The following is a 27,351-nucleotide window of genomic DNA, read 5'->3' on the forward strand; positions in this document are numbered from 1 at the left end:
AAGATTATAGGGAAAAAAGACAAAGGAAATTGATCATCGCTTCTTTCCGAGGTAATATGACACTATTTCCTAAAATGTATATGTGTATACCTTTGTATATATGTGTGTACATTTTGAAACTCTAATTTCTCCTCAAGCAGTCCATCCATCCTACTGAGAATCTTACACATACACACATGCATATGTCAAGTATTTTCTTACTACATATTTTATAGTAAAGATAACTTTTAGAGGAGGGCTTCAAATGGTATAGTGTACCCACAGGGCATCACTGTGTAGTGGTTAGAAATGAACAAAGTGCACTCTATGGAATGATACCAGTGGTATATGTTTAGCTGCAAAAAGCAAGTTGCAAAACTGTAAATATTACATCCATGTACACATACATGTATACCCATACAAACACACACTCGTGCATAGAAAGCAGTCTGGAAGGAAGTCACCATGCTGTTGACAGTGGTCCTTTCTGGAGAGGAGGTTCTGGGGCTGAGATGGAGTTGTGGGACTTGAGGGACAATTTTCACCCCATTGCTTTAACATATGCACATTTTTACATCAAACATGTATTACTGACATGTAAAAATGATAGAGAACAGGAAGAAAAGGATGTAGGCCCAGAGAGAGACAGTTGCTATTTGAGCGAGGTGGACATGTAGCTCCAGGGCTAGACTGTGGCTCTCTGGGCCGCCTGCCTGAAGCTGAATCCTGGCTCTCCCACTCACTAACTTTGGGACCTTAGGCTGGTTATTGAATTGATGTGCTAGAGGGTCTTTATCTATGAAAAAAAAAATTCCCTGGTTGGGCTGAACTAAGGTTTTAACTTAAAATAAGAAGCCCAAATGGGAGGCAACAAGCATTTATTTGGGATAAAAAAGAATTGCAATTCTGTCGGTGTGGCTCAGTGGTTGAGCATCGATCCAGGGACAAAAAAAGGTTATGGGTTCAATTCCTGGTCAGGACATATGCCTGGGTTGCCTGCTCAATCCCCAGTAGGAGTACATTCAAGAGGCAGCAGATTGATGATGTTCCTCTCTCATCGGTGTTTCTCTCTCTCTATCCTCCCTTCCTCTCTCTCTAAAAATCAATAAAAACATATTAAAAAAGGAATTGCAGTTCTTGGAACTCTGATTGAGGCAGAAACCCAAATAGAGTCCTGTTTACAGAGTGAAGGCAAAGGGATTTTATGAGAAAGGGGAAGGGCAATGATTACATGCATAGCATAAAGGAATTTCTTTTGGTGTCAGCAAACTGAGTTATTCTTTAGCCAGACAGGCCTGGTTACTGATTCCATCTCCAAGAGTTTGTAATCATCAGTCGTTATGGTCAGTTCGTGTGCTTCCCCCATTAGCTCTGCAGACAGTGGTTGGGAAGATGCTGTTGGTTGGGCCAGTCTAAATGTTATTTGCCCAGTTCAAACATTCCAGGTTTGAAGGTATAGGAGGGGCTGGGCATCTTCTCCAGAAGGCCTTGCTTAGGCCACTTTTCACAAAGGTTTAACAAAGGAACCTAGCAGTGACATTTGGCGTGGTTTCTGCCCCACTGAACTTTCTCAGAGACTAGTCCTAATCATGTATGTTGACTAAGAAGCTAACTTGCATATGACTAGGATGTGATTTTCTTTAAGAAAGGAATTTTTACTATTTTTTATTTTGGTCTGACTATAAAAGGGTGATACTTGTTGACTGTAGAATACTTAGAATATACAGAAAAATAAAAAGTAAATTAAAACTTCACACTTCCTCTAGATTCTTAAATGTTATTTTCCAGCCATGTGACTTATAACTCCTTCTAGGAGAATGGCAGTTCCCTCTGCTGCCTAGTAAATGGTACTGCCATGCGAGAGGGTGGGTTGCCTCCTGCCTCTGGGTGCATCAGTCAAGGTGCACAGAGGGAAGGACAGTCCACCATGAGGCCCAGTTCCCCCACACCAGCTAGTGGACCAAGATGTGCCCGCAATTGTTCACACATTGGCCAAGGAGAGAAAATCTGCATGATTCGGTCCAAAGCCATCCTCGCTACCAACAAAACAATTCAAGCACCCCATCCTCCAATAATGATCGAAGTTACCATTTGTATTTTTAATCTTCACAATCCTGCAAAATAGGTTTTACTTCCTCAGTTTTACAGCTGAGGAGATTGAGGTGTCAGAGAGGTTCTTTTGTCCAAAGCCAGGTGGCTTACTAAATAGAACCAGGATTTGACTGAAAAGCCGTATAACTTCCAAGTCTGTGGATTTTCTATACATTACTGCCTCCTTGAAGACAGAGGCAGTCGTGACTTGCTTTTGTATACAGTATATGCCTGCCTGTGTTTTAATCTACACAGAGAGTTTCAAATCACTGTAGCTGTGCCCCGGATGCACGACCAATCTCCCTTGATCTGTGTCAAGTGGCAAAGTCTCCATCCTCCTCACCACACCGCGCAGAGTTGTTGGATGTGGGCATCACTCATGTTTACTTCCCTTCCCACCTAGGTGGCGGCTTTGAAATACATCCCATCTGTCCTCCATGATGTGGAAACGGTCTTTGATGCGAAGTTACTCAGGTGAGAACTTATGATGTACTTCCCTGGGCTCTGTTATCAAGCCAGGGACTCACAGGCAGAGGAGGGCTCCTGTGGGGGATTCCCGACGGGCACGCCATTTGATGTCCGGTATAAATGTCTCCATTTCACCTGGGCTTGAAGGTGATTTGGGGTTTCAGTCTTTGCTTCAAATGCCCTTTTGCTTTCTCCTTCTTCACTCTGTTCTTCTCATGGAATGAACACACACTATTGTAATGTGACTGTGCTGCTAGAGTGGAGCCATCTGAGCCAGATATGCCCTTTCCTTCTTCTTAAGTTCCAAGTTAACATATAGAAGAAATACTTTTAGATTTAGAAAGGAGTTGCAAAGATAGTATAGCGTTCCCACAGGCCCTTCGCTCAGCTTTCCTTAATGTTCACCTTTCCCGTATCTATGGCATATTTATCACAACTGAGAACTTTACCCTGGTACAAGTCTACTCACTGTACCCCTTTCTTCACTCAGATCTCACCAGTTGTTGTTGGTTGTTGTTTTTAACTGATGTCCTATTTCTGTTTATATGACAACTTTTGCTGGCTCCTTCTCATCTTTCTGGCCTTAAACTAAATGTTAGATTCTTGGAGAAGTTAACTCTGTAAAGAAATTAAGTTCCTTCCCCAGCCTGCACCATCACTCTGTCACAACTTCTTATTTATTTTCTTATTGCATATATCACTTGCATTGGTTTATTTACTTCTGTGTCGTATGTGGGCCTCCATTAGAATACAAGTTCCAAGCCACTGGGACAGAGTCTCTTCCCATTGTCTCCTTACTGCTCCGTACATTGCTGGTCACATATTACGTAGATACTTAACAAGTACTTGAAAGAATGAATGAACACAGGGAGCTCATTTTGGAAAGCTCATAGGGGCTATAATTTTGTTTCAGTGATAGTTTTATTTTCACTCTTTTTGGGAAGAGCTATCTTGTTTTTCATGTCCCAAGTGGGTTATAACCGACAACTTTTTATATATTTTTTAAATTAAGGACCTTGTTTGATCTTAAGACTTATCATAAAGCATTCCTAAGCACATAAAACATTAGTAAATAAGGTGATATGATAATGAAGTGAGAATCTGGTTTTAAACCCCTGTTTCTTCAACCCCTCTGCTGTGTAGCCTTGGGAAACGTAGTAAACCTTTCTCAACCTTGTAAATATGTATCCTACTTGGATAATCGGGATAAGTATTGGAGCTATCTCATAGAGTTAGTCTTGAGGTTTAAAGGGCATCATGGATGTAAAGGGCAAAACATGTGCCGGATGCACAGTGCTCAGGGTGACTGGCATGACTTTTCAGATTTTCATGTCTTTGCATGCTATTGGTGTTCAACATCAAGACTAACTGCACATCTTCACTGAAGGTTTACTAAGCAGCCGATGCTCCGTTAGGAATTGGGGGGCCAAGGAAGCTGGCAGTTTGGGGGTGGGCTCTGAGTGCCATGATGTTGGAGACACAGGTCTCACTGGTTCTCTGTCTCCTTTTTTCCTGCCTCAGCCAACTCCTGTATGAGTTCTATACCTGCATCCCCCCCGTGAAACTCCAGAAGCAGAAAGTCCAGTCCATGAACGAGATAGTCCAAAGCAACCTCTTTAAAAAGCAAGGTGAGTGCAAAGCGGCCTGGCTGGGTGGGCGGGGCCACAAACCCCAGGTACTCCTCATGTGATCCTGCTCCTTACATGCTTGCCTGGACAGACCAATCTGCCCAATTACTAGACCGGCTCTCTAACCACTCCCTTAATCCGAGTAAATGAGAAAAGTGTCTAAACCAGGGGTGGGCAAACTTTTTGACTCAAGGGCCACAATGGGTTCTTAAACTGGACAGGAGGGCCGGAACAAAAGCATGGATGGAGTGTTTGTGTGAACTAATATAAATTCAAAGTAAACATCATTACATAAAAGGGTACGGTCTTTTTTTTTTTTAGTTTTATTCATTTCAAATGGGCCGGATCTGGCCCACGGGCCGTAGTTTGCCCACGGCTGGTCTAAACTGACAACTTAGATACCAGAATCTAAACTGATTGTAGAAGAGCTTAGGTGGCATTGTTTGTCTCTCCTGAGAAAGTTTAATGAGGTGGTAAATTTGGAGTGGGATGTTTTGGTTTTCTACTCTATGGTTTTTTGCTTCTTTCTTCAACTTGAGAGGAAGTAGGTGAAACTGCTTTTGGTAGAAAGACCCTGTTATGGAGAACTTCACAAAATTTCCAGAGGATAATAAGAATGAGCTGGAGAGCTTGTTTAGATGTGGATTTCTACAACCCATCTCAGAGATTCTGATGGAGTGGGACTTCATTTTCTCTTTTAGTTTTTTTAAAATGTGAATCATCTTTGAATAGGTGATGCATTTTATAAGGATCTAAATGCCGGGGTCTGAGAGGGCACCACCTGCAGGAGATGCCCCCAGACCCATGCATAGCCACTGGGTCCCCCTCCCTAGAGGCAACCCAGGGGTCCCAGTCACCAGTGTTTGCTTCCAGGGTCTCTGGATACATGGATTCCCAACCGTGGAGTTGATCCTTTAACCACAGTTTGCTTAAACTTTGAGGGTCAACTGGCCACAGGTCAGGAGGTGGGGGACACTGGTCTCATAGGCTCTCGGCACTCCTGCACAGGCCAATTGAAAAAAAAAAATCCGAGTCTACATGGGCCTGTGCAGCTCACACCCTCGTTCAAGTGTCAACTGTATGCAACACATCCTCCCCTAGCCTCTAATTATTGTTGCTCAAACAGTAGCATGTCACGCAACTACCCTGTACTCGCCTTCCTTCCCTCACTAATGCTATTTCCTGGAGAGCAGGGCATGGCCGTGGACTTGAACAGGAGTGTGGTCAGCCTCCTGCTCACCCAAACTGACCTGGTAACCTAACAGTTCTAACTAGCACTCCACTGTCAAGGGCCTCCTGTTTTTGAGGCTGAAGAGCTAGGTGGCCACACCTCCTCCAGAGAAGACCAGATAGGACTTAGAAGTCTCTGTTCACTGTACCCCGCAGCTCCAGCCACACACAGCCTTCCTGGCATCACGCCTGTCTGTGAGGGTAGAAACAGTGACTCAAGGGCGAGCAGTGTTCTCTGTAGCCCGAGATCAACCCTTTCCAATTAGGTCCCTCTCTGTCCATCCTGGTGTCAGTAAGCCCCTGGGAAAGGAACAAGAAGCTGGGGAAGCAGAGGGTCAGTCAGCACCCAACTGGAATTCATGCAGAGTGAAGCTTGAATATTTATGTAAATTTCCTGGTAATCACTGAAATAACCAGGAACCACTTTGCTGTAAACATTTCTCCCCCGATTGCGTGGTTAACATGGTGCATCCGAAGTCACTGTGGGAGACCCTGGCGTTGAGGATGAGACAAGGGCACAGGAAGAAAATGCTGTGTTTTATATTCATGTCTGTGGCTTCCTGACTGTTCAGACAGATGTGTGACAACAGATTCATGCAATGCATCTATGCTTTGTTTGTGCAAGGTGATTGGACACGAATCCTGGTGAGTCGTGTTGCATTGTTTTTTATTACTAGCTTTTTTCAAGTGAACGTGCCGTGGTTTTCAAGTTCTGACTTCCACATCGGAACCAACTGCCCTCACGCTGAAAGCTTTGAGACATGCCTGCCCCTTCCTGCCCTGGCAGGCCCTTCTTGGATCTCAGGTGGTGTCACTGTAGAGATGAATCGAGTCCCCTCCTAGGGACATGACAAGGACAACGCTGGCTCCATGTGGTGCTGCACAGGCATCAGAGAGCAGGGTTACTCAGCTCTCCATTGTTCAGGGCTGCCGTCACCGTCGGGCCCTGCTCGGCGTCAAGGCCAGATGGAGTGCGGGCACTGTCCCGGGTGGGGGCACGGGTGTCAGCTCCAGCCTGGCGGAAGGTGGAGTAATTCCTTACTGCAGCCACATCTCCTGGGCTGGGCCCTGGCCCCGGAGGGTTAGCATAGTCCCAGGGCCAGCTGCACAGCTGCTGCTCACCAGGCCTCCTGCGTCTCTGAGTTTCAGATTCAGTAAAAACCCTCTGATTAATATTAACAGACAGAAGGCCAATGCTGTCTTTGCACACAGCTGCAACAGTAATGCAAAATTCTTGAATTCAACACATACAGATGTTAGAAGTGGGTGAGCAGAGAGCCCTTTGGGAGCCCATTTTAAAGAGGAGGCAACATGTAATTAGTCTCCTGTCTTTGGCTCACACGTGAACACTGTGCTGTATGCACAGCTTAAGGAGCCTCCTCTCCCACTATTCATTTGCTAAGTGAACCCTCTTCCCAAAAGAACCCCCGAGGGAAACTTCAGCTCATCCCCCTTCTTAATGAAAACAGTCCGAATCCATGCGTGCTTCCGGGGTGCCTGTGTGTGAGCGCTCCCTTCATATCCGTCCGTGAGGTGAGTTGGGTTCCTTGGCCAACCCTGAGCTGTAATGAGATCCCTCCTGTTCTCCCTGTGCAGCGTCCTGAGCCTCAGGGACCTGATTTGCTTTGTGCCTGTACCAGTTTTATCTGCGAGATGTGCAAATTGTCTGGATTATTGTGGGTGATGTCAGCTCACACAGCCTTGAACATTGCCATCAGCAGAGGGCCAGAGGCTCTTAGGCAGTCTCTGAAATGTTGGCTGCCTGTCCTATTGGCCTGTCTTCAGGAGGATCCTCTGGAGACGGGGAGAAACTTCACTGCTTAGGGCTACTCATTCTGGGGTCTAACTAGGCCCCGGGTTAGATTCCTGATGCAGCTGCTTCTCGGCTGTGGGACTATGGGCAATTTACTTAACCTCTCTGAGCCTCGTGAGCTCATCCATAAAATAGGAAAATCAGTAACAGTGTATGTCTGTCCTGGAAGGCTGTTCCGTGTGGGCTAATAAGACGGATAGTACATTGTTATCACAGAATAATGCCCCAGTCCCAGCGGCCACTGTTATTCCTGGCATGTGGTTATTCTTTCTGCTGCTGCTTTCATTTTCCCAGCTTCTACCTTGACCTTTGGGTTTCCTGCAATGAGGGCGTCCTTCATGTTTTTTTGTTAAATATATTTTTATTGATTTTAGAGAGGAAGGGAGGAGAGGTAGAAACATCAATGATGAGAGAGAATCATTGATTGTCTACCTTCTGCACGCTTCACACTGAGATTCAGCCTGTAACCCGAGCATGTACCCTGACCGGGAATTGAACCAGGACTTCCTGGTTCACAGGTCGATGCTCAACCACTGAGCCATGCTGGCTGGACACCTTCATGTCTGATAGTTGCACGTAACCCTGAGCCAATCTTCTTTGTTTCCCTGGAACCTACGTGCTTTCCTCAGAGTCTGAGAAACAGGGGACTTAGAAGGGCTGGTCTGTATGTGCTTCCCATTTTGGCCTTGAATAGTTTCTCCAGGTTTTATTTCATTTCCCTGGAATATTTCATAGAGCACTCATGCCAGGGTGTCTGGAAGGAAAAGTATAGGTCAGGGTGAGGTGTGAATAGTTTCTCACTTTACTGTTTCCCTTGCTGCAGCCTCAACATAGAGTTGGGGACACCTGACAGCCATCCTCTATCATGATTTGCTCCTTGGGGCTCTTTCGGAACACACACACACACACGCATGCACACATGTGCCCATGCATGCACTTTTTTCCTTTTTTTCTCTCTCCTGGAGGCAATTGCTTTTGACTTTTACTTGGCCTGTGATCTTGAGTAAATTACCTAATCCCTTTAAATTTCAATTTCCTCCTCTCTAAATAACCACAGCATGGGTCTCATTGGGCTGTGGTTCAGACTCAGGGGCATAATGTGGCTTGTTAGTCTGGGGTGCGAGGGAGTCGAGTCACAGCAGTCAAGGTCCCGGCGGAGTGACTGGCCCTGTGTGAATGAGGGCAGGGACAGTGGGAGGAGAACTGGGACATCTGTGCAGACTAATTTGCTCTCTTCGCCAGCCCAAGCTCAGACTTGCCTGGTGGTGAGGATGGGAGACTAGGAACAGATAGGCCCTGGGAGAGCTCTGAGGGGAGGCTGTGAGGAAGCCAGGCCTTCTGGTCCTTTGGAACAGATTTGTCCCTATGAGAACCTAATCTCTAAGTAATGTGTCTTTTTAGTCTGATGCTAATCAGATACGCCATCTGGTTCAGTGTAAACTGCTTTAAGATCCACATTGCTTGCTTTTCTCAACTTCCAAAACAAACAGAGAAGGAGTGGAAAAGGGAAAGGGAGAGAAGACAGAGAGACAGAGAGACACAGAGAGACAGAGATTTGGAAACTCTTCCCGTGTTTATTTTCAGCCAATGCGTTTTTCTTTGGAAACTTTATCGAGCTGTTCTCTGAACACAAAGCATAGAGTTTTCTCTTTACCCCGATACAGTTTCCTTCTTCCTCCCCTTCTTATCTGTTGCCCACAGTATCTGGAGCTGCTGGGCCCTCATTTCACCATGGGCTGGGCCACTGCAGGGGGGCGGGGGGCGGGGCGGGTTGGAGCGGGTTGGGAGGTCCAGCTCCATAGGGATTTCTCTTTTCTAATGACCACATCACCGTAGCCTGGCCTGGGAATAGAGAAAAGTCCGCTGACTCCAGCAGGCATTACTCTGCCTGGTGAGCTGATGTAAGGTCTCTGAGCCTCCAGGGTTCCACCTCTGGAAAATGCGAGTAAAAATGTTGCCCTTAGAATATGGACTTTTCATTTAGGCTGTGCTTGTTTATGATGCTGGCTTCGTCACTTCCTAGCTGTGTTCCTTGAAAAAAATCTCTTTAGCTACAGAAATGGAATAGTGTAAGTAAAAGAACTAGCAAAATTCCTGACATCGTTGCTGGCATCAGTTTTTGAGGCATCTGTTATATCACAATAATGACCACAAGAATAATAATGACATCAATATCTTAAAGGGAGAGACTTATATTTATTAAATGTCAACTATATAGGGGGTGTACAGACAACGCATATGTTAAATTCTTATAACAACTCAGTTACATAGGTGTTATTATCCCCATCTCATAGATGGGGAAACCTTGAGGGTCAAGTAACTTTCATCCCAATGAGACCAAAAGTCACACAATATATTTGGGTACTAGTGTATTGGACCATGTGCTGCTGGGGTAACAAATTGATCCCAAAATCTCAATGGTTTAACAGTGTAAAAGTTAATTACTCTCTTGCATAAACCTGATGAAGGTCCTATACCAGTGGTTCTCAACCTTCCTAATGCCATGACCCTTTAATACAGTTCCTCATGTTGTGGTGACCCCCAACCATAAAATTATTTTTGTTGCTACTTCATAACTGTAATTTTGTTACTGTTATGAATCGGAATGTAAATATCTGATATGCAGGATGTATTTTCATTGTTACAAATTGAACATAATTAAAGCATAGTGATTAATCACAAAAACAATATGTAATTATATGTGTTTTCCGATGGTCTTAGGCGACCCCTGTGAAAGGGTTGTCCAACCCCCAAAGGGGTCCAGACCCATAGCTTGAGAACCGCTGTCCTATACTGTTTGTCCTCCAGAAACTATGCCATCTGGTACCCATGGCCTCCCTGCAGCAGGGAGGAGAGGGCAGGAGAAAGCACAACTGCTCTCAACCACCTCACCATGAGAGTGACACCCACTGATGCCATCCACAGACCATTGGCCAGAACCCATCACATGTTTCCAACCTAGCTGCAAGGGAGCCTGGGAAGTGGAGAACACACATGGACCATTTGACAAGCACCCTCTCTCTCACTCACAGATAGTAAGTGTTAGAGGTAGATTTGGAATACAAGTCATTTAAATAATAAAGCCCATCTTCTTTCCACTACACCACGCTTTGTTATCATAATGAATAAAAAGAAGATAGTGTTTATTTTCTTATTGGAAATGCTTCCTTCTCCATATTAGAAAAGGTGCCTCACTGTTGCTTCTGAGGGATTTTTTTCCTTCCATTCTTCACTCCCCTCCCTTGTTCTAAGTGTTGGGCAACTAAGTTCAGGGTTCTTTGCCTGGGCAGGAGAGGGGACTCTTGATGCTAGTGGTTGCTATGCTACTGCAGCGTTCAGAGCACAGCTTTCCTGCAGTGAGAAGCCCTGAAGCAGGCTGCTTGAGACTTGGGATGTCCACATCAGGCTCGGTGCTAAACTCTTCTGAAGGAAAAAACAGTGAGGGAACAAGTCCTCTTCCTCCCAGAACATGCACCAAACTTGTGGCTGGCTTCTTTCCTCTCCTGGCACCATACACGCCCTTCCACAATTTCTTTCTGTGCAAACACTGCCTGGAATACCTTCCACTGCCTCCCCACTTCCTTCCCTCCCCCAGACACCCTGACTAATAGTTCCTACACATTCTTTGAGACTCAGACCAGACATCAAGTATGCAGTATGCCCTCCCTGATGTCTCAGGCTTTTTGGTTGAGTCCTGTTCAACACTCACTCAGTCCCCACTGCAGGCCCGGCCCCGGGAAGGTGGTGGAGACACAATGGCTACGAGTGGGCAAATTCTACACCACCCTCCATGTGCCAGGATGACGTAGCTTCTTGATTCTGTTTGTTTATAATCTCATCTAATCTTGTTGAGTCTCCACATCGCTGTGTACTGTGGCAACTTAAAATTTTCAATTAAAGACATTTTGCATCTTCAGATTTAAGCAGTCTTTCTAATTCAAACAGTGCCCTCCCCCTCTCTAAAAATCTTCTGGGACTGGGTCCTGGGGACCCAACTCAAAAAGGGAAGAAAGACTCTGCCTTTGGCTTTCCCTAGAACTTATCTAAATGGCTCTCATTGGGACTTTAGCTCAAGAAGGAGTGTTGGGACACATGTGTCTTGTGGATTCAGGTCTCAACAGCAGACACCCTTCCCTCCCATCCCATATTCTTCCTTTCCAAGGAGGCCTTCTTCATCCCTCTTCCCTGGGGCTATAAAATGGACTGGCTGCCAGGGTACCTGGCTAATGCAAGAAGGTGTGACAGTAGGGAGTTTAGTAGATTCAAAATATCTTCCTGGGTTCACAAAGAGGATAAGTCAAGGTGTACCACCTCTGAGCGGCAGAGCTCTCAATCCTTGGCTGCACCTGGGGAGTTTGTTAAAACTACAGAATCCTGGACTCTCCCCAGAGATTCTTATGCTGACAGTCGGGAAGGGGGCTAGGGGCTGCATTGCAGCAGCCTCCAGGGGATTCGGATGCAGGTGGCCCCTTGCCTGACCCTCTCCAGTTGGAAACACAGCTCCTAGAGCCCGAGTGGAGGCAGGGAAGCAGCGTGGGCAGAGAGAAGTGGCTCCCAAGCACACAGGGCAAACTTGCATCATGATACCTGAGATTTTATTACCCATCTCTCTGTTTATGTGACTGTCTGCGCAGATGAAGTGAACTCCTGACAGACAAGGTTTAAGTTTTATTTCTTTGTGTGCTCAGTCTGATATCAGCTTCCAGAAACTAGTCTGTGGACCTTGGTGGTAAAATACATCATTGTTATTGGCCAGTGTCCCTTAACAAAAGGAAAAGGAAAGAACATTGTATAGAACTGGAGTCGTTCTAGTGCTTGATTCATAATACACCTTATCATTGGTCCACACAAGGGCCTGCTTTTATTTATGAACATATTCAGTTAGTTATTTTAATAAATTAAACATCCATGTACTCACCACCCAAAACAAAAACTAGATATTTAACCATCAGCCTAGCCAGTGTTTCTCAATGGTTGAGCATTGACCTATGAACTAGAAGGTCACTGTTCCATTCTTGGTCAGCTCACCTGCCTGGGTTGCAGGCTCTACACAAGTAGGGGGCATGCAGGATGCAGACAATCAGATCAGTGATTCATTCTCTCTCATTGTTGATGTTTCTATCTCTCTCTCCCTCTCTGAAATCAATAAAAATATATTTTGAAAAAACCTAAAAACAATCAACTACATATAACCACATGGCTCTCTTTTCCACATTCTTGAATCCTTTGTTAATCATTCCACTGCTGTCCTTTTTATGCAGTTTTATTGAATAAATATTTTCCCTAGCATTTTGGTTATTTTAACTTTATATAAAGGGTATTGAACTGTGAGTAACTTAGACATACTTTTCCCTCTTAATTATTTTCATAGTCAAATCTTTTCCCATTTAATATTATACTAACATTCATCCATCTTACAGGTTGCTGGTGTTCATTGTTTTGAACACTGTAGGACATTCCACTGTGTGAATAAACCAGAGTTTATTCACTTATGTTTTCAATTTTAGGCATTCATGTTATTTCGGGTATTTTTTTCTATTGTAAGCACTACTGCTAAGAACATTCTTGTGCATGTCTCTTGTAGCACATATTTAAGAGTCTCTACTGGGTATAGAATTGCTAGAAGATTTGCTTGGTCATAGACATTATGACATAGGGGATCTGAACATGTAAAGTCAGAGACAGTGTTCACCTGTTTTCCAAAGGTGGCTGCACTACCTTACATCTCTGCCAGCAGTACATATGTGAGTCGGTGGACCCACATTCTCTTTAGCTCTGGTGTTGTCCTATTTCTTCACTTTTGCCCCCCGCCCCCAAAGACTGTAGCATGTCATTACTCTTTAAGTTACATTCACTTGACCACCAGTGGTGCTAAAGATCTGTTCTTATATTTCTTTGCCACTTGCATTTCATGTATGTGGCATATCTGTCTATTCTTTTGTGCATTTTCCCATTGGTTTGGTTGTATTTCTCTTACTGATTTGCAGGATGTTTTATATTCTCTTTATACTCATCTTTTGCTGGGTTGTATGTATTACAAATATCTTCTCCTATTTCTACACTTATAACTTCTTTTTTTTTTACTTAAGATAGTTTTTCGACAGAAGTTTTTATTTTTAATACAACTTTATCAATCATTTTCATTGTCAAATCCTGTTGTGTCTTATTTAAGAAATCCTTCTCAACCCCAAATCTAAAAGATTTTCATTTATATTTTTACTAAGAATTCTATATTTTTAATAGTCACAAATCAATCTATAGTGCTTACATTTATACAAAACATATATGGTGTGAAGTAGGAATCTGATTTTTTCTTTCCTGCCATTTCAAGTATGGGGCAGTCTCTTCTCCATGCCAATGTCATTTTGCATTTCTAGGACATTGCTCTTCCCTGGAGACTTGAGGGCAGGGATTCCATCCCTGGTCCCCAGAGTGCATGCAGTTCCTCTGTGCTAGGTGAAAGCTGAAGGGTCTGAATGGTCAGGGAAAAGGGGTAGCCGCTCCTTCCCAAGGCACACCCCAAATTAGGCGCCTGGATGAAGGCCGCATCCCGGGGATTATGTGTGAAGACATAGCACTTCTCCAAGTGTGACCCCTTCTCAATCATGAAAGAGATGAGATGGTTTTTCTCAGAATGAGAATTTTTCTTATAACAAGAGATTGCCTGGGCCCCTAGAGCAAGCTTCTCATAGTTTTTCTATGTATCTGATAAAAAGATTCCTGAGCTGAGAGAGGAAGAACCGTGGTTTATTTACACAGTGGAATTCCTACAGTGGTCAAAACAGTGAACACCAGCAACCTGTAATACGGATGAATCTTAGTATAATATTAAGTGAAGAACAGCAAGGACAACACCATCTGCAGTGGAAACGCCACTGGATGTTTGCTGAGTCCTTACTATGTCCCAGGCACCATGCAAAACTGCTAATGTGCATGATCTCACTCACGGCCCTGCTGGGTGACCTTGGGCAGGCCACTTAACCCCAGTAGAATAACCATAAAACCATGTGATTTTATAGAAGGTTAAACAGATGAAGGGAAACCGCATGATGACCTCACAGTCACAGAGCCAGGCTCAGAATTCTGGGAAAGGTTACTGGCTGGAGCCAATTTATTTCTTTAATAAAGAGCCGTAGAGTTTTGAGGACCTAAGTTTTTTTCTCATCGGAGCATTTAGAAGCATCAAAGATCTTTAAATAGGGGTTTGGTCCTCCCAACCACAGTGTTACAAAGTCACATCCAGTTCCAGAACGTCCCTTCCACACTCCAGAGATCTGAGAGGGGGCTGTCCGTCACATCCATCCCCTTTTCGATGTGGTGGATCACAGAATCCCAGCCCCGAAAGAAACCTTTAGATATGGAATCAGAGAAGACAGTGATCTAATAAGCTGCAGACAAATCCAAGAGAGATTTATGAAAGTGCCCTTTTTTTTTGGCTGAAGTAAAAATAAAAGGGCATACAATCAAAGAAAAGAATCCCCTTTGAACCTCCAAAAATACTTAGAATAGCAGCTTTTAATGACATGCTGAAGTACAGTTTAATTGGGCAGGGGGAGAAGGCTCCCAGATCAATTCTTTAATGGCAATCCAAATCAAGTCTTCTGCAATTTTTAAAAGGAGAATTTACCTCATTAAAGCTTGAGCACAGCACCATCAGGCTGCCCTTACACCTTCCAGTCCGCGTTCCACGGGGTTCTTTTCCCGCTGGGGAACGATTCTTTATTTAAGTGGAAACACATGTAATGAGGGAGTTTACGTAAACCTTTGAAAGGTTATGTGTTTATTCCAATTCTTTTGTTGTTTGTTGTGAAATTATAGTCATGGATGGTTTGAATTATAATGAGGCAGGTTTTAGACTGTCCTGAGACTTTTATGTTGACCTGTTAAAGTTTGATTTTGCTGTTGTTTCCCCCCAACATCTTCTTAGAATAGAAGGAAGTTTCCGTAAGACTCCGATGCAGTTAAATTGAAAACCCGCCACAGAGTCATTTCAATTCAGGTAATATTTATTGAAAATATAAAAATGTAGCAGCACTGTGCTACAGGGAATATGAAAGAACTACAGTAATAAATAATTTTATGGCCACCACTTACATAACCTTTACTTGGTGCCTGGTGCTATGCTTAGCTTTTCACACATTATCTTGTTTCGTTATCATGACATCCCTGTAAAGTTTAGGTATGCACATCCCCCTCTTACAGGTGAGGAAGCTGAAGGCGAGAGAGGTTGAGAAACGTGGAAACAGTCATATCCCCAGTAGCGTGTCAGAGCCCAGAAGCAGCTGGGGTCTGAGTCCACAGTGCACTCTCTGGATTGCTGTGCAGTGTGGCATCTGGATCGGAAGGGTTTCTGCACCCCTTGGGGAGCTTGCAGCTGGGAGAGAAAAGATTCACCCAAGGGTCTTCACACTTGAGCCCACTCAGGCCGTGAAGGTGATGGGAATGAAGGTGCAGGGTCCTAGTCAGTAGGCCATTTAATAAGGTGACCTGAGCAAATGTGTATTTCTAATGCCGTCTGCAGTTAACTTTTCCCAGAAGATTTTCCACTTACCCACTGAACGTGAGGGCTTCCTTCACTTCACAAGGTGATGTGACTCCTTTCATTTTTTTTCCTAAAACACAGTGCCATTTGGTCAGTCATTCATGTCCCCACCTTGGACAGAAACAAGTTCCAAGTATTTCTCTTACTAAGGAAATGGAGTGGCAGTGATCCATGGACACTCGCTTAGGGTGGGGAGTGAGAGGGAGCAGTGAGGACTGGGGCAGAGTCTGTGCCAGGGTGTATAAGATGCTGTGGATCAGTGCCCAGTGCTTGTTGCCATGTCTATTTTTTTAAAAGAAGTCCTCCTTTGGGATTTCTATCTGAAATCTGTTGGGTTTATTTTTTAAAAAACAAAACAAAACAGGATGAAGGCCAAATAAACCTACATATGGACCCAGGGCAAAGCTTCTGGTGTGAATTTGTAACTTATAAGGTTTAATAAATTTTTAGGGTTTTAATAAATGTATACTTTATAGGTTTATTTATAAATAACCCTTTAAGAATGACCATTACCAGAATTCAGTGAGAACAGTGCCTTTGGAACGTTGGGGACGGGTTCATGGAGGAGGCGGGATGTCAGTGAACATCAGAGAATAGTGAGTGTGATAAAGCCTTCTCTGGAGGAGTCTAGGGAGAGCTGGGCCTCAAGGGGACTTGGGGTTCACCTTTGCCTGACATGCTCCCTTGCTAATGGGGGGCTCAGCCCACATCATAAGCTCTACCAGACCTCTCCTGGGCACACTGGTCCAGTGTTAGAAAAGATGACATTTATTGTTTATAGAAGTTAGTATTATCAAAACACTGTGAGTTTTCATAGAAGATTTGGAAATATAGAAAAGCACCCATGGTCTCATGATTCAGAGGTAACCATTGTTTATTCATCCTCTCTTGTATATCATATTATTATCTATAATAATAAAAGTGTAATATGCCAATTAGACTGGACAGCCAAAAGACCTCCCAAACATCCTTCCAGATGACCTTCTGGATGAAGCTGGGGCTGTGAGGGCTAAGGCAAGCTGCTGTGGCTGTGAGGGCCGAGCCCCTTGCACAAATTTCGTGCATCAGGCCTCTAGTTTTACATAATTGTCATAAGTTCTTACCAGGTTTGAGATCTGCATTATCCACTGAGAATTATCAGGACTGTTTTTCCAGGCTATTTTTAAGAACTTGTGGGATTTTATTATATAGATGGGTTATGACGGAGTTCACTATTTACCCATTTAGGGAAATCTGGGTTCATTTAATTTTATGATAGAAAAACTTACTGGAATCCATAGCTTAGTCAACAGTGTTGTCCTTTTTTGCTCATGATTTCTTTACTGTTGGGCATGAATCTCACCCAGCTTTCCCAGCGCTGGCCCAGGATTCTGACTCTCCCTTCCTTCTCTCTCTCTCTCTCTCTCTCTCTCTCTCTCTCTCTCAGTAATTTGCTTCCTCCCAATTCAATAGATGCAGTGTAAAGCATATCATATTGTCTCTCACACTGAGCTGGAGTGGCATGATCCAATTTGGGAGGGATATTTTTTCACAATGGAATCATCATCCTTGACGAAGAGGGTGTGTCCGTGTGTGGCACTTACACTCAACCACACGGAGAGCCCTCATTAGCTCTGGGCAGCCAAAGTGGATTTGCTGAGCATGACATCCTCCAGGCAGGAGCAACTGCCCAAGTGGAACCAGACACTGAGCAAAGAGGGGGAAGCCAATTAGCCAAAGGCAAACGAGGCCCTGACAATGGCATGAGCCTAAGAGGATGAAATAACTTGAGAGACATCCATTTCTGAAGTTGGCACAGCTCAGGACAGTTGTTCAGAACAAGGGTTTGGATCAGGTCCTGACTTTGTTGCCTTAACCAGTTCACCTCACCCCTAGGAGCATCCAATTCCTCACCCGTCAAAGGGAACAGTGTAGGGTGCTGACCTCACTGGTTTATCCTGAGCAGTAAACAGGATACAGCCTGCATGAGCCAGGGGGGTCTGGCACTCAGAAGGGGCAGCAATGGAGTATCATCATCATTGATAACTGTTACTAGTATTTGTCATCATCTGACAGTGGGGCAGAATGTGGAGCTGGACTCAGGAGACCGAGATTCTCAGCTCAACAGGTTTCTATCTACTCCAGCTGGGAAGTGAATGGGTCTCTAAGTCTCTCTCTCTCTCTCTCTCTCTCTCTCTCTCTCTCTCTCTTTCTCAAATGAGACACTTGGATTAGGGGTCATGGCAGGTGTGTGGACCTCCATGTGCCCAGAACTATAGGTCACGCTTTTCATGGAGCTCATGTGAGCCCTATCTCAGAGGTGCTGCTATTAACTCCTTTTCCAGAAGCTAAAGTGGAGACTTAGGAAGCTGGGATTCAACCCCAGGTTGCTAACATCTGCACTACCCTTACTTGTCTCTGCATCCCAGCGCTCTCTGTCATGATGGCTGATACACATGTGGATTGGTCGCACTTGAGGCTTTTGAATGACTACGAAGGTGATGACGTTCAGGGCTGTGCTCACAGTGCACCCTTCTCTCTATTACTTAACCCCCCCAAATTGTAGGCAAACAAATTCCAGAAGGAATCTCCTATTAGGCTTTGGGGACAGCTCCTGATACCTCCACTTTGTTTGAAATAAATGACACTGTAGACACTTGTTCTACTTGGGTGGTGGGTTAATTTGAGAGATACCGGAAGGGTTGTATGTGCTTGCCTGCATTAAAAAATGTAGCATGCATGGGGTTGGGGAGATCAAATATCTGAGCCAGAGGGCCCTTAACAGCTGCCCAGACACAGTCAGACTCAGCAATTCAGAGAACAGGTTCACCCCTGGATGGACCGCAGCCAGCCACTCGCCCTCTTCTCCCAGAGAGTGCTCCCTCCCTCTCTCCGTCCTCCCTCCAAGACAATTTAGTTTTAAACATAAATATTCTAGGTCTAAAGAAATCTCTGCTCTGGCTCTGATGAGGGAGGTCGGCAGTGGGGAGGCTGTGCACGTGGGTGGTCAGGTACAAGGACAACTCTCTGTACTTTCTGTTCAATTTTGCTGGGAACTTAAAGCTGCTCTACAGGGATGGTTTATTATAAAATGGTGGAAATGCAGCGAGCACACGCAGACACACAAGCACACATTGATTGGCCCCTCCCGCCATTCTTTGGAAGAAGATAGAAAGGCCCTGAAGGATTCAGTGGCCCTCTGAGACCCCTCAGTCGCCCACACACCGATTGTTATCATTGGTCGTCTGGCCCAGGTGTGGTAGGGTCCTCTTTCTCTCTGGTTCACAGGCGCATGGCAGGGTCTTAGGGAGGTGGTGAGGGAGTTCCTTCATTGCCCAGGCCTGTGGTGGGGCCAGTGGTGGTCTCTGCCCTTGCTGGCTCTCTGGTGTCACTGTCCCTGCAACAAACCCACGTAAGCCATCTGTGGCGAGGACTAGGTGGTGGTTCAGGCTCTCCCGTGCCCACGCCACTACCCCCTTGCCCCCCGCACCCTCCCATCCCTCACTTCCAGCTGTGCGGGATTAACCTCCTCCCTGTCTTTGACTCTGCCATGGCAGGTTCACTGGGCCCAGGCCCACACTGTCCTCACGCAAACCCTTTTTAAAACCCATTGCCTTCACCTCTGTCTGGAACCACTTCACCTTGCCCCACGCCCTCTCCTGCAGCCTGGGAGAGGCGCTCCTCCTCTCCCTGTCCACTGCTGCTCAGGGAGGCCTCCTCTCCTTTTCGCCCCCTCCGGGCCCAGGATGTGGGGTGGCGATTGACTATAGGCCCCATAGAGAAATGGGGTCTGTAGGAACTCACCCTGTGCCATTTTCCCTCCCAGAGAGAGCGACAACCAGTTTTCTTTCTAGGTCATCTCAGAAGCAGACACACTTTGCCAGGTGAGCTGTCTTTTTTCTGACAGAGCATTGTCTGATCTCATCTGGGGGAGGCACATTTCTCACTAATGTGGCTTTGGCCTCAGTCGCCTTGGATCAGCCATTGCTCTGCTTAGAAGCAATTGGCTCCTTCCCACCCAGCTTGAGCCTGTTTTGCCCCAGAGCTGCCATTCAGCTGGTTCTGTTACAAGGACACAGTCAGCCGCGCGTGTGTGTGTGGTCATTCTAGTACACTTTTCCCTATTGAAATCTTTGTAGGCTCCCAAAACAGATGGGAAAGTTGTCAGCTTCTCCTCCAGGAAAATGTGTGGTGTTTCAGGGGCCTGCAATGAGTTGCAGCTCTGACATCCAGGCTGCTTCCTGGTGGTGAGTTACAGTTGCACTGATGTAGGACCTCTGGGCCTCCTGCTAGCAGCTCTGGCCATGCGGTGGGTTCCTCGGTGACGTTTGGTTCATCGTAAGTTTGACAGATGCAATAGAATTCACACGGTCTGGGTCTGGGGAGGCGCTCCTCCTCTCATGCTGCTCTCAGATTTCCCTTGTATTTGCACATCGCCGCCACCTTGACTCCAGGCAGCATATCTTCTCTGTGATCCAAAGAATCGCTGCTGAGCGGGGGCTCAATCAGTGTTTCCAGGACGACGGGATGATGGCCTTCATCAAGGGAATGTAACGGTCTGTTGGAGAAAACACTCTACTAAGAGTCAGAAGAGTTAAACTCTAGTCCAGGAAAGCTACTAACCAGCTGTGTGACCTTGGACAAAGCCCTTAACCTCTCTGGGCTCCATTCTTCATGTGTATCATCGGAGAGTTGGAGTTCCAGTACCCTGTCCATCTCTGATAGTCACTGAGTCTGCACTGCCAGACAACATAGAGAAAGAGGTAGCGACTTCAAGGAGACCGAAAGCTGCTTGAAAAACGCTTTGTCATCCTGGGGTGTGGAGAGCACTTGGGTCAGCCGGACATGAAAGACACTGAAGGACTCGCTGTGCTCAGAGGCATCCAGGGCCATGTACTGTCCCCACAGGCCACAGCCGATTCCATGCTGGGTCACCGAGAAGTTTGTGGGGATGGGCTCGGTGTTTTCTGGTACGAGGGCACCTGAAAGGGGGCAGCAGTCAGGACCATGGAACTTCATTTACAGGTGGCTTTTCCTCTTCATACAGATATTTCTGTGGGTCTCAAATAATTGCTCTTCACCAGGCTGGCCCCCACCAATATTGCAGACTTGCGGGGACCTATGTATGTAGCGAGATGCTTGGTTTGGTTTGGTTTACAGGGATTCGGGGCTCCCCTCTGGTGGCAGCTGCAGGTTTTAAAATCAATCACAGCCCAGGTAGCAGGAGGGTCACCACAGCACTCTGCTGTCTGCTCTAGGCTGGTGCCGAGAAATCAAGTTGGTCCCAGCTGCCTCCCAGGAAAATGTGTGGTGTTTCAGGGGCCTGCAGTGAGTTGTAAACCTTGATAGATGGTGGGACCTGCTGTCAGCGAACAGCAGAATAGCTTGTACCGTGTTCAAAGGAAAAGGAGAAATTATTTCTCAGAGCATAAAAACCAGGATGTTCTCACGCCCTAGTTCATCATGAGATCACTGGCCACATACATCAAGACACAGCCCCCCTGGGTGTGTGAGCGGAGCAGAGAGATGGCTTTCCTGCTTTTGCTCCATGACAGGGAGCAGCTCTGACATCCAGGCTCCTGCCTGGTGGCCAGTCTTCTGGAAGTTTTCTTTTTAATATATTTTTATTGATTTCAGAGAGAGGGAGAGAGATAGAAACATCAGTGAAGAGAGAGAATCATTGATCGGCTGCCTCCTGCACGCCTCCTACTGCGGATAGAGACGGAAACCCGGGCATGTGCCCTGACTGGGAATCAAACCGTGACCTCCTGGGTCATAGGTACAGCTCAATCACTGAGCCACACCTGTTGGGCTTTCTGGCAGCGTTTAGCTCTCTAAGCTTTAGATCTGACCCCTTACTTCTTTTTTCCTTTCTTGCCAATGTAGGGGAGCACACTGGGAAGCCCTCCCCTGTGCCCCTTTCCTGGGTAGTCCTGGGAAGTGGGCACCCTCAGAATGCGCTGCTGGTGGCTGCAGCTCTCCTGCCATCTCTCTGTGCCTGAGGTCAGAAGTGAGGGCCACAGAGATGGGCGGAGTCTGCCTTGGAGCCTATCCAGTTCACTCAGCAGCCACTGGGCTTCAGTCCACAGCTGCATCCCAGCTTCGCTCTGCCCGCTCTTGCCTGGGCATGTGCATCCACTCTGGCGGCTCAGTGCCATCTCAGTGCTCACAGCCCAAACTAACCTCTGGTGTGTCTTTGCTTTCACCGTAAGACCTGTATCTTTCACTGCCTTCGGGACGGCTCAAATTCCATATAGAATGGGTGGGGCCACCCTTGTAATGAAGAGAGACAATATTTAGAACAGGTTTTCCAATTCCATAAATGTCTATTGACCCCCTGCTATAAACAAAGCATTGAGTAGCCATTCAGGAAATAAAAAGTTGGCAAAAATATGATAAAGTCCTCAAGGAGCTTGCCTTCATTTGCAAAATGAGGCGCTCTTTGTTCAAACGCAGGATGAATATTCTATAGTAGAAGTATAAGCAAAGTGCCTTAGACTTGAGAGGAGAAGGTTGTATGATTTTCAGATCTTTCTTCTTGTTCGTAACATCTAAAATGCTATTTTTAAAAACACAAAAAGCACAAGAGAGTTTCAGAAATGTGAATATTCATTTTTTCTCTCTCAATTTATTAACCTAGATTTTGGTAACCTTTGATTTTCTTTTTTCCCCATGATCTTGACTTTGGCTTCAAATGTATAAAGAAGGTTTCTTGGATGACCTTTTTACCAAAGGCTTGTTGCCTCTGGAGACGCACCACGGGGTCTATTCATCTTGTTTCACAGTCTCTGAGTTATACCCATCGGTGACCTTGGAAAAGTCACGTCACATCATTGCTTCTTTCTTTATCTGTAAAATGAGGATAATAATAGGTTTGATGAGAATGTGAAATGAAATCATGCTTAGCATGGTCCCTGGATGGTAAAAATTGCTTCATAAGTGGTAGCTTAAAATGAATATAAGTATAATTATTATTTTCATAAATTATTTATTCATAATTATTATGTTCATTTTCATTATTATCAGTTCAGAGTCAGAGCCAATGTAGAGCATTAAAAATAAAAAGTTGCCTGAATTGACTCTCTCAGAATATTAAGATAGGGAGAAAAAAAAACAAACCCTGTTTAAGAGGCTATACATATACATTACTATAATTACAATAATATTTACTTTGTATAATTTTTATAGAAACTTTATAGTTTTCTGTCATTCTTATACAATGGAGAAATTTATTTAACTGCACCAGATCTTACAAATGAGCAAACTTGGCTTGTTTTGAATTACTGGTCTGGGTGGTGTGTGTGTTTCCCCCCTCAGTCTGTTCTTCTCATGGGAAGGGGGAAATCACACTGGTAGTTTGAGTCAGCACGCTCTGTCACTCACCTGCATAAACTACACTTGACCCAGGCCATTGGCCAGGTGATCTGTGAGGGCCGCTTGAAGTCGGTGCTTTGCCCCTGGCTCTCAGCCAAGGAATGCGCGGGCATGGATCCTGGACAGTCAGCTGCTGCTGTGCCCGGAGTGCAGTCGATTTTATTGATTTTTCTCCCCAACACAACAGCTTCAAAAGGCTCCTTTGCCCCAGAGTAGCTGATCTTTTTAAATCTTTCCTATTTGCTCCTGTAAGACTTTCACATAACAGGGTAAATGCAATTAACAACCACATACTTTAGATGATGATGAGATGTTCTAGAATGTGTTTAAAGGTTTCACAAAACACAGACACATGGAGTTGAGTGAATCCTTGGAGAGATTGCCTAGTCCAACCTCCTCCTGTTACAGCCAAGGACACCAATCCAAAGAGTGGGCATGACCTGCCCAAGGTCGCGCCACGAGTTGGCCACAGAGATGAGAAGCCAGGAACCTAGTTTCTATTTTTTTCTTTTAACTTGTGTTTCTCAACGTTGGGCATGTACTACCATATGCCAGAGTATTCTCTTTGGCATGCAGGGTCATTTTAGATACACACAGGTAAAAAGTACTGCATCACAGAAGCAGATCATTCATTTTCTTCCAACTCCCTTTCAGCCTTTCTATGGCAGGGATGGCAGGACTTTCCTATTTTGCCTTGAATCCTTCTCTACTAATGTCCTTTGATAACAAAGAGAGAGCAGACCTCAGGACTAAGCTCCTCTGACAATTTAACAAAAGTGTTTTGTTTGCATAGTATTGGTACATTTACCCTGCCATCAATGGCAAGGATACAGGTTTTCCATGTTGAGAAGCATATTTTTCATTTAAAATAAATGTAAACAGATGAGAATGAAGCTACTTTAGGAAAAATATCAAGTAAATAACAGTGCAGGCTGCAAATGATGAGGAATCCATGGTGAGTTTCACATTAGCAACAATAATGGTTAACTAAAGCTTAGAAAAGATTGGATTCTGCCCTTGTGAATGCTCTGAGCCCTTTGAGGATAGATGTAGCTGAATTCCAGACTCTTTCTTATTCATGTCATGCCTTTGTTTATGTAGCAGCCAGAAAAACAATTATTAGATTTAAGAGGAAAACATAAAAACTATATATCAGAGATGAACTCAGAAATATTGACAATCTCATTATCGGTAACTTTCCTACAACCTAAACAGATGCTTTGGTTGCCAATTTAGTTTCGTATGTAGGGACTTTTGTGAATATTTTCCATGATAAACTGTATGCCATTGTTGCATTTATTGAGAACAGAAACTAGTGTTATTTTTCAGGGACTAATGCTCTAGTCTAGACCTCAGTCTTGTCTTGTGTTCCCCTGCTAAGAAGTACTTTAATTTCTGATGATCTTGCTATTCATTGAGAGGGCATGAATGAAAAAAAGGTGGCAAAATGCAATTCACCCAAAATTTTCCCACTATTATCACATTTAAAGATTAAAATGAATGGAATATGAATATTAAACTTATTCATCAAATAGGGGTATAGATAGGTCACTTTCTTTTTCCTATAATTTACCTATATCAGGTGAATACATGGAAAGAAAGATACACTAAAGTGCACTGTTTTGGTGATTTTTCCATTATCTTTAATAGCTAACCTTTGAATATGGTTTAATTTGTTTTCCTGCTCCCTGAAGCAAAGTTCCTGCTTACCTGTCACTTAGCTCCCCAGGGATCCAGGAGCCCCGAAGACCAGTTACCGCTGGTCCAGCAAGAGCCTGCCTGCCCTCAGTGTCACATGGAACTCATTCATGCCTCCTTGTGCTGTAGGCCATTATGTGTGTGTTTTCTACAGTGCTCCTTCAATGGGAAATTTATTCTCATTTAGAGGAATATGAAGAAAGAGAAGGAAGGCAGAGTCAACTTCTGGTCACTTCTGGGCAGTTAGAATCAGCCGTTTGAAAAATGAGCTTCTGAATCAGGAGAGATGTTGCAAAGTGACTGGCAAAACTGCATACAAAGAGGTAGAATGCTGAGATGCCAAGAAAAAATGCCATTTCTATGACGGCTAATAAAAAGACTGCATTCAGGGCGAGGAAGGTTAATGATGATACATTTTTTTTAACATCGAAGATTAACAGTATAACTTGCATATTCAAGTCAATTCAGACAGACTGCTAATGGAGGAGGCATGCAAAATTAATTTCGACAGCACTTCTCAAATTATGATCACTCACTCTTCTCTGGCTGCTGCTCTTTGTTTTGGTATGAAGGAGCTGCATGCATACTTACAGTGGGTGCACACCATTGCGTAAAGGGCATCTCTGGACCTGGGGAGTTTGGAGAGTTGGGGGCGGGGGGTGTTCTCTTCGGTCCTTAATCACCACCGGTCCTCTGCTGGGTGTTTCCCTGATGGGATGTGTGCACTTTGTCAGGAGCAAGGTTGTTGCTTGGCAGGGATTTTGGTTTCAATAGTCAATGAGACAAAGGAACTGAGCTGAGATGAGAAGAGGGTGGGAGGTGGGAGAGAGACTGGGAGAGGAGAGAAGAGCTGCTCTCTCTTTATGCAAGAAATTGTCTATGTAGAGTTGGGGACAGTGTCTTTGGGTTACTGCTGCCTTGAGTCCTATTGAGGACCAAGGCTCACATGACATAGGAACTGGCTCTGGAATCTAAACACCTGAGCGTGAGATCCAGTGCAATATCTTATGCAATTTGCTTGATTTCGTCAAGCCTCACTGTGTTCACTATGATCAACAGGGAAAAGAATAATACCTACCTGATACCAGTATGTAGTTTTAATTTTGGTAGAATTTACATATAGTAAAATATACACATCTTAAGTGCACAGATCAGGGAATTTTTTGCACGTGTATATACCCATGCAACTACCACCCACGTCAAAATATAGCATATTTCCATTGCCCAGAAAGTTACAGATGGATATTTTAAAAAGTAAATAACAATAGTTTTCACTTTTATAGTGCTTATCATGGGCCAGGTGTTTTACATATATGATCTTGTTTCATTCTCACAACCTTGTGAAGGGAGGTGCCGGGAGCCGGTCCATCCTTGCTGTTTCAAGGGACCTGGCATATATGGCATACTGTTCTTAATATGTTTGCTCACCTTCTTGGCACTATGTATTTTAACCAAGGTCACCTCTCCGAGAAAGGTTGTTTCCCCAGGTAGAGATTTTCCCCTGAAGTCAGGGAGGGGGTGAAACTCCTTAACTAAGTGCCAGGCGGGTAGTTAATCACTTTAACTACAAAGAACTTTGCTGGAGAGAACATGGCAAAAGATCCTGGACAGAACGTGGCTACAGAACTTGGTTGGAGAACCTAGACAGAACCTGGCTGAGGAACCCGGCTGCAGAACCTGGCGACCGAACCTGGCTGGAGAACCTAAACCAAGCCTGGCTGGAGAACCTAGCAAGAGAACATATGGCAAGAGAACCTGACTAGGACCTGGACAGAACCTGGCTGGAGAACCTAGCAAGGGAACATGGCTACAGAACCTGGCTGGAGATCCACGCTGTCTCCATGCTGGAGATCCTGGCTAGAGAACCCAACTATGCTGATCAACTGAACGCTGCCTCCGTGTCATTCCTTCTTCGCCGACTCCTTCCACACCTTTGGGGACCCCTGGACCTGCTGGGGTTGGACCCCGGCAGGGAGGTGCTCTTACTATCTCCACTTTAAGATAAAGAGACTTGCCCAAGGTTATAAGGATAGTAAGGTTCCTGCTCTTAACATCCACGCCCCATCACTGACTCTAAAACTTGCCCTGTGGCCTGGTGCCTTATTAAGTGCATCAGACGAATGAGAGTGGAGCCTCCTTAATGCTGACATTTCTTTCCATTCCTTCTCTCCTTGTCTGGGGCTGGTAGGCTCTGCATGATGCTCTTGCAGGAGAGTTCGTGAGGGAAAAGGCAGGCTGTAGCTACCGTTCCATCCTAGCTTTGAATGTCAGGTGCACTGTGGGTGCTCATCGTCCTCCACTGCTGTTCCCAGTAAGCCCTGCCCCAACTCCCCCTCAACCATCACTGCTTGGTAAGGTGACAATGTGACACACTCATTGGTTAGATCATCTGGGCAGTTTTGGCTGCTTAACCATATTTGGGCTCTATCCAAACCTTGTCCTTATGAGGATCTAAAAACTTCAAGTGAAAGTCTCTCCATTCCAAGCCCCTTTTAGCTGTCTTGTCCCAGATTCCCAGTATTTATATTTTCCCCATCCATCCCCGTTCA

At 45.0% G+C, this 27,351-nt stretch overlaps 1 protein-coding gene across 2 annotated transcripts in view; it reads left to right on the top strand.

Moving 5' to 3' along the window:
- Positions 1-27,351, top strand: part of DOCK2 (dedicator of cytokinesis 2) — a 365,121-nt gene that overhangs the window by 94,789 nt on the left and 242,981 nt on the right. For both annotated transcript variants that reach the window (XM_015565082.1, XM_006765379.2), the window contains exons 24-25: positions 2,474-2,544; positions 4,060-4,166. In XM_015565082.1, the coding sequence (XP_015420568.1) occupies positions 2,474-2,544; positions 4,060-4,166 (178 nt within the window). The remainder of the gene's footprint in view (positions 1-2,473; positions 2,545-4,059; positions 4,167-27,351) is intronic.

The sequence above is a fragment of the Myotis davidii genome, unplaced genomic scaffold, assembly GCF_000327345.1.
Source record: "Myotis davidii unplaced genomic scaffold, ASM32734v1 scaffold399, whole genome shotgun sequence".
NCBI classification, from domain to species: Eukaryota; Metazoa; Chordata; class Mammalia; order Chiroptera; family Vespertilionidae; genus Myotis; species Myotis davidii.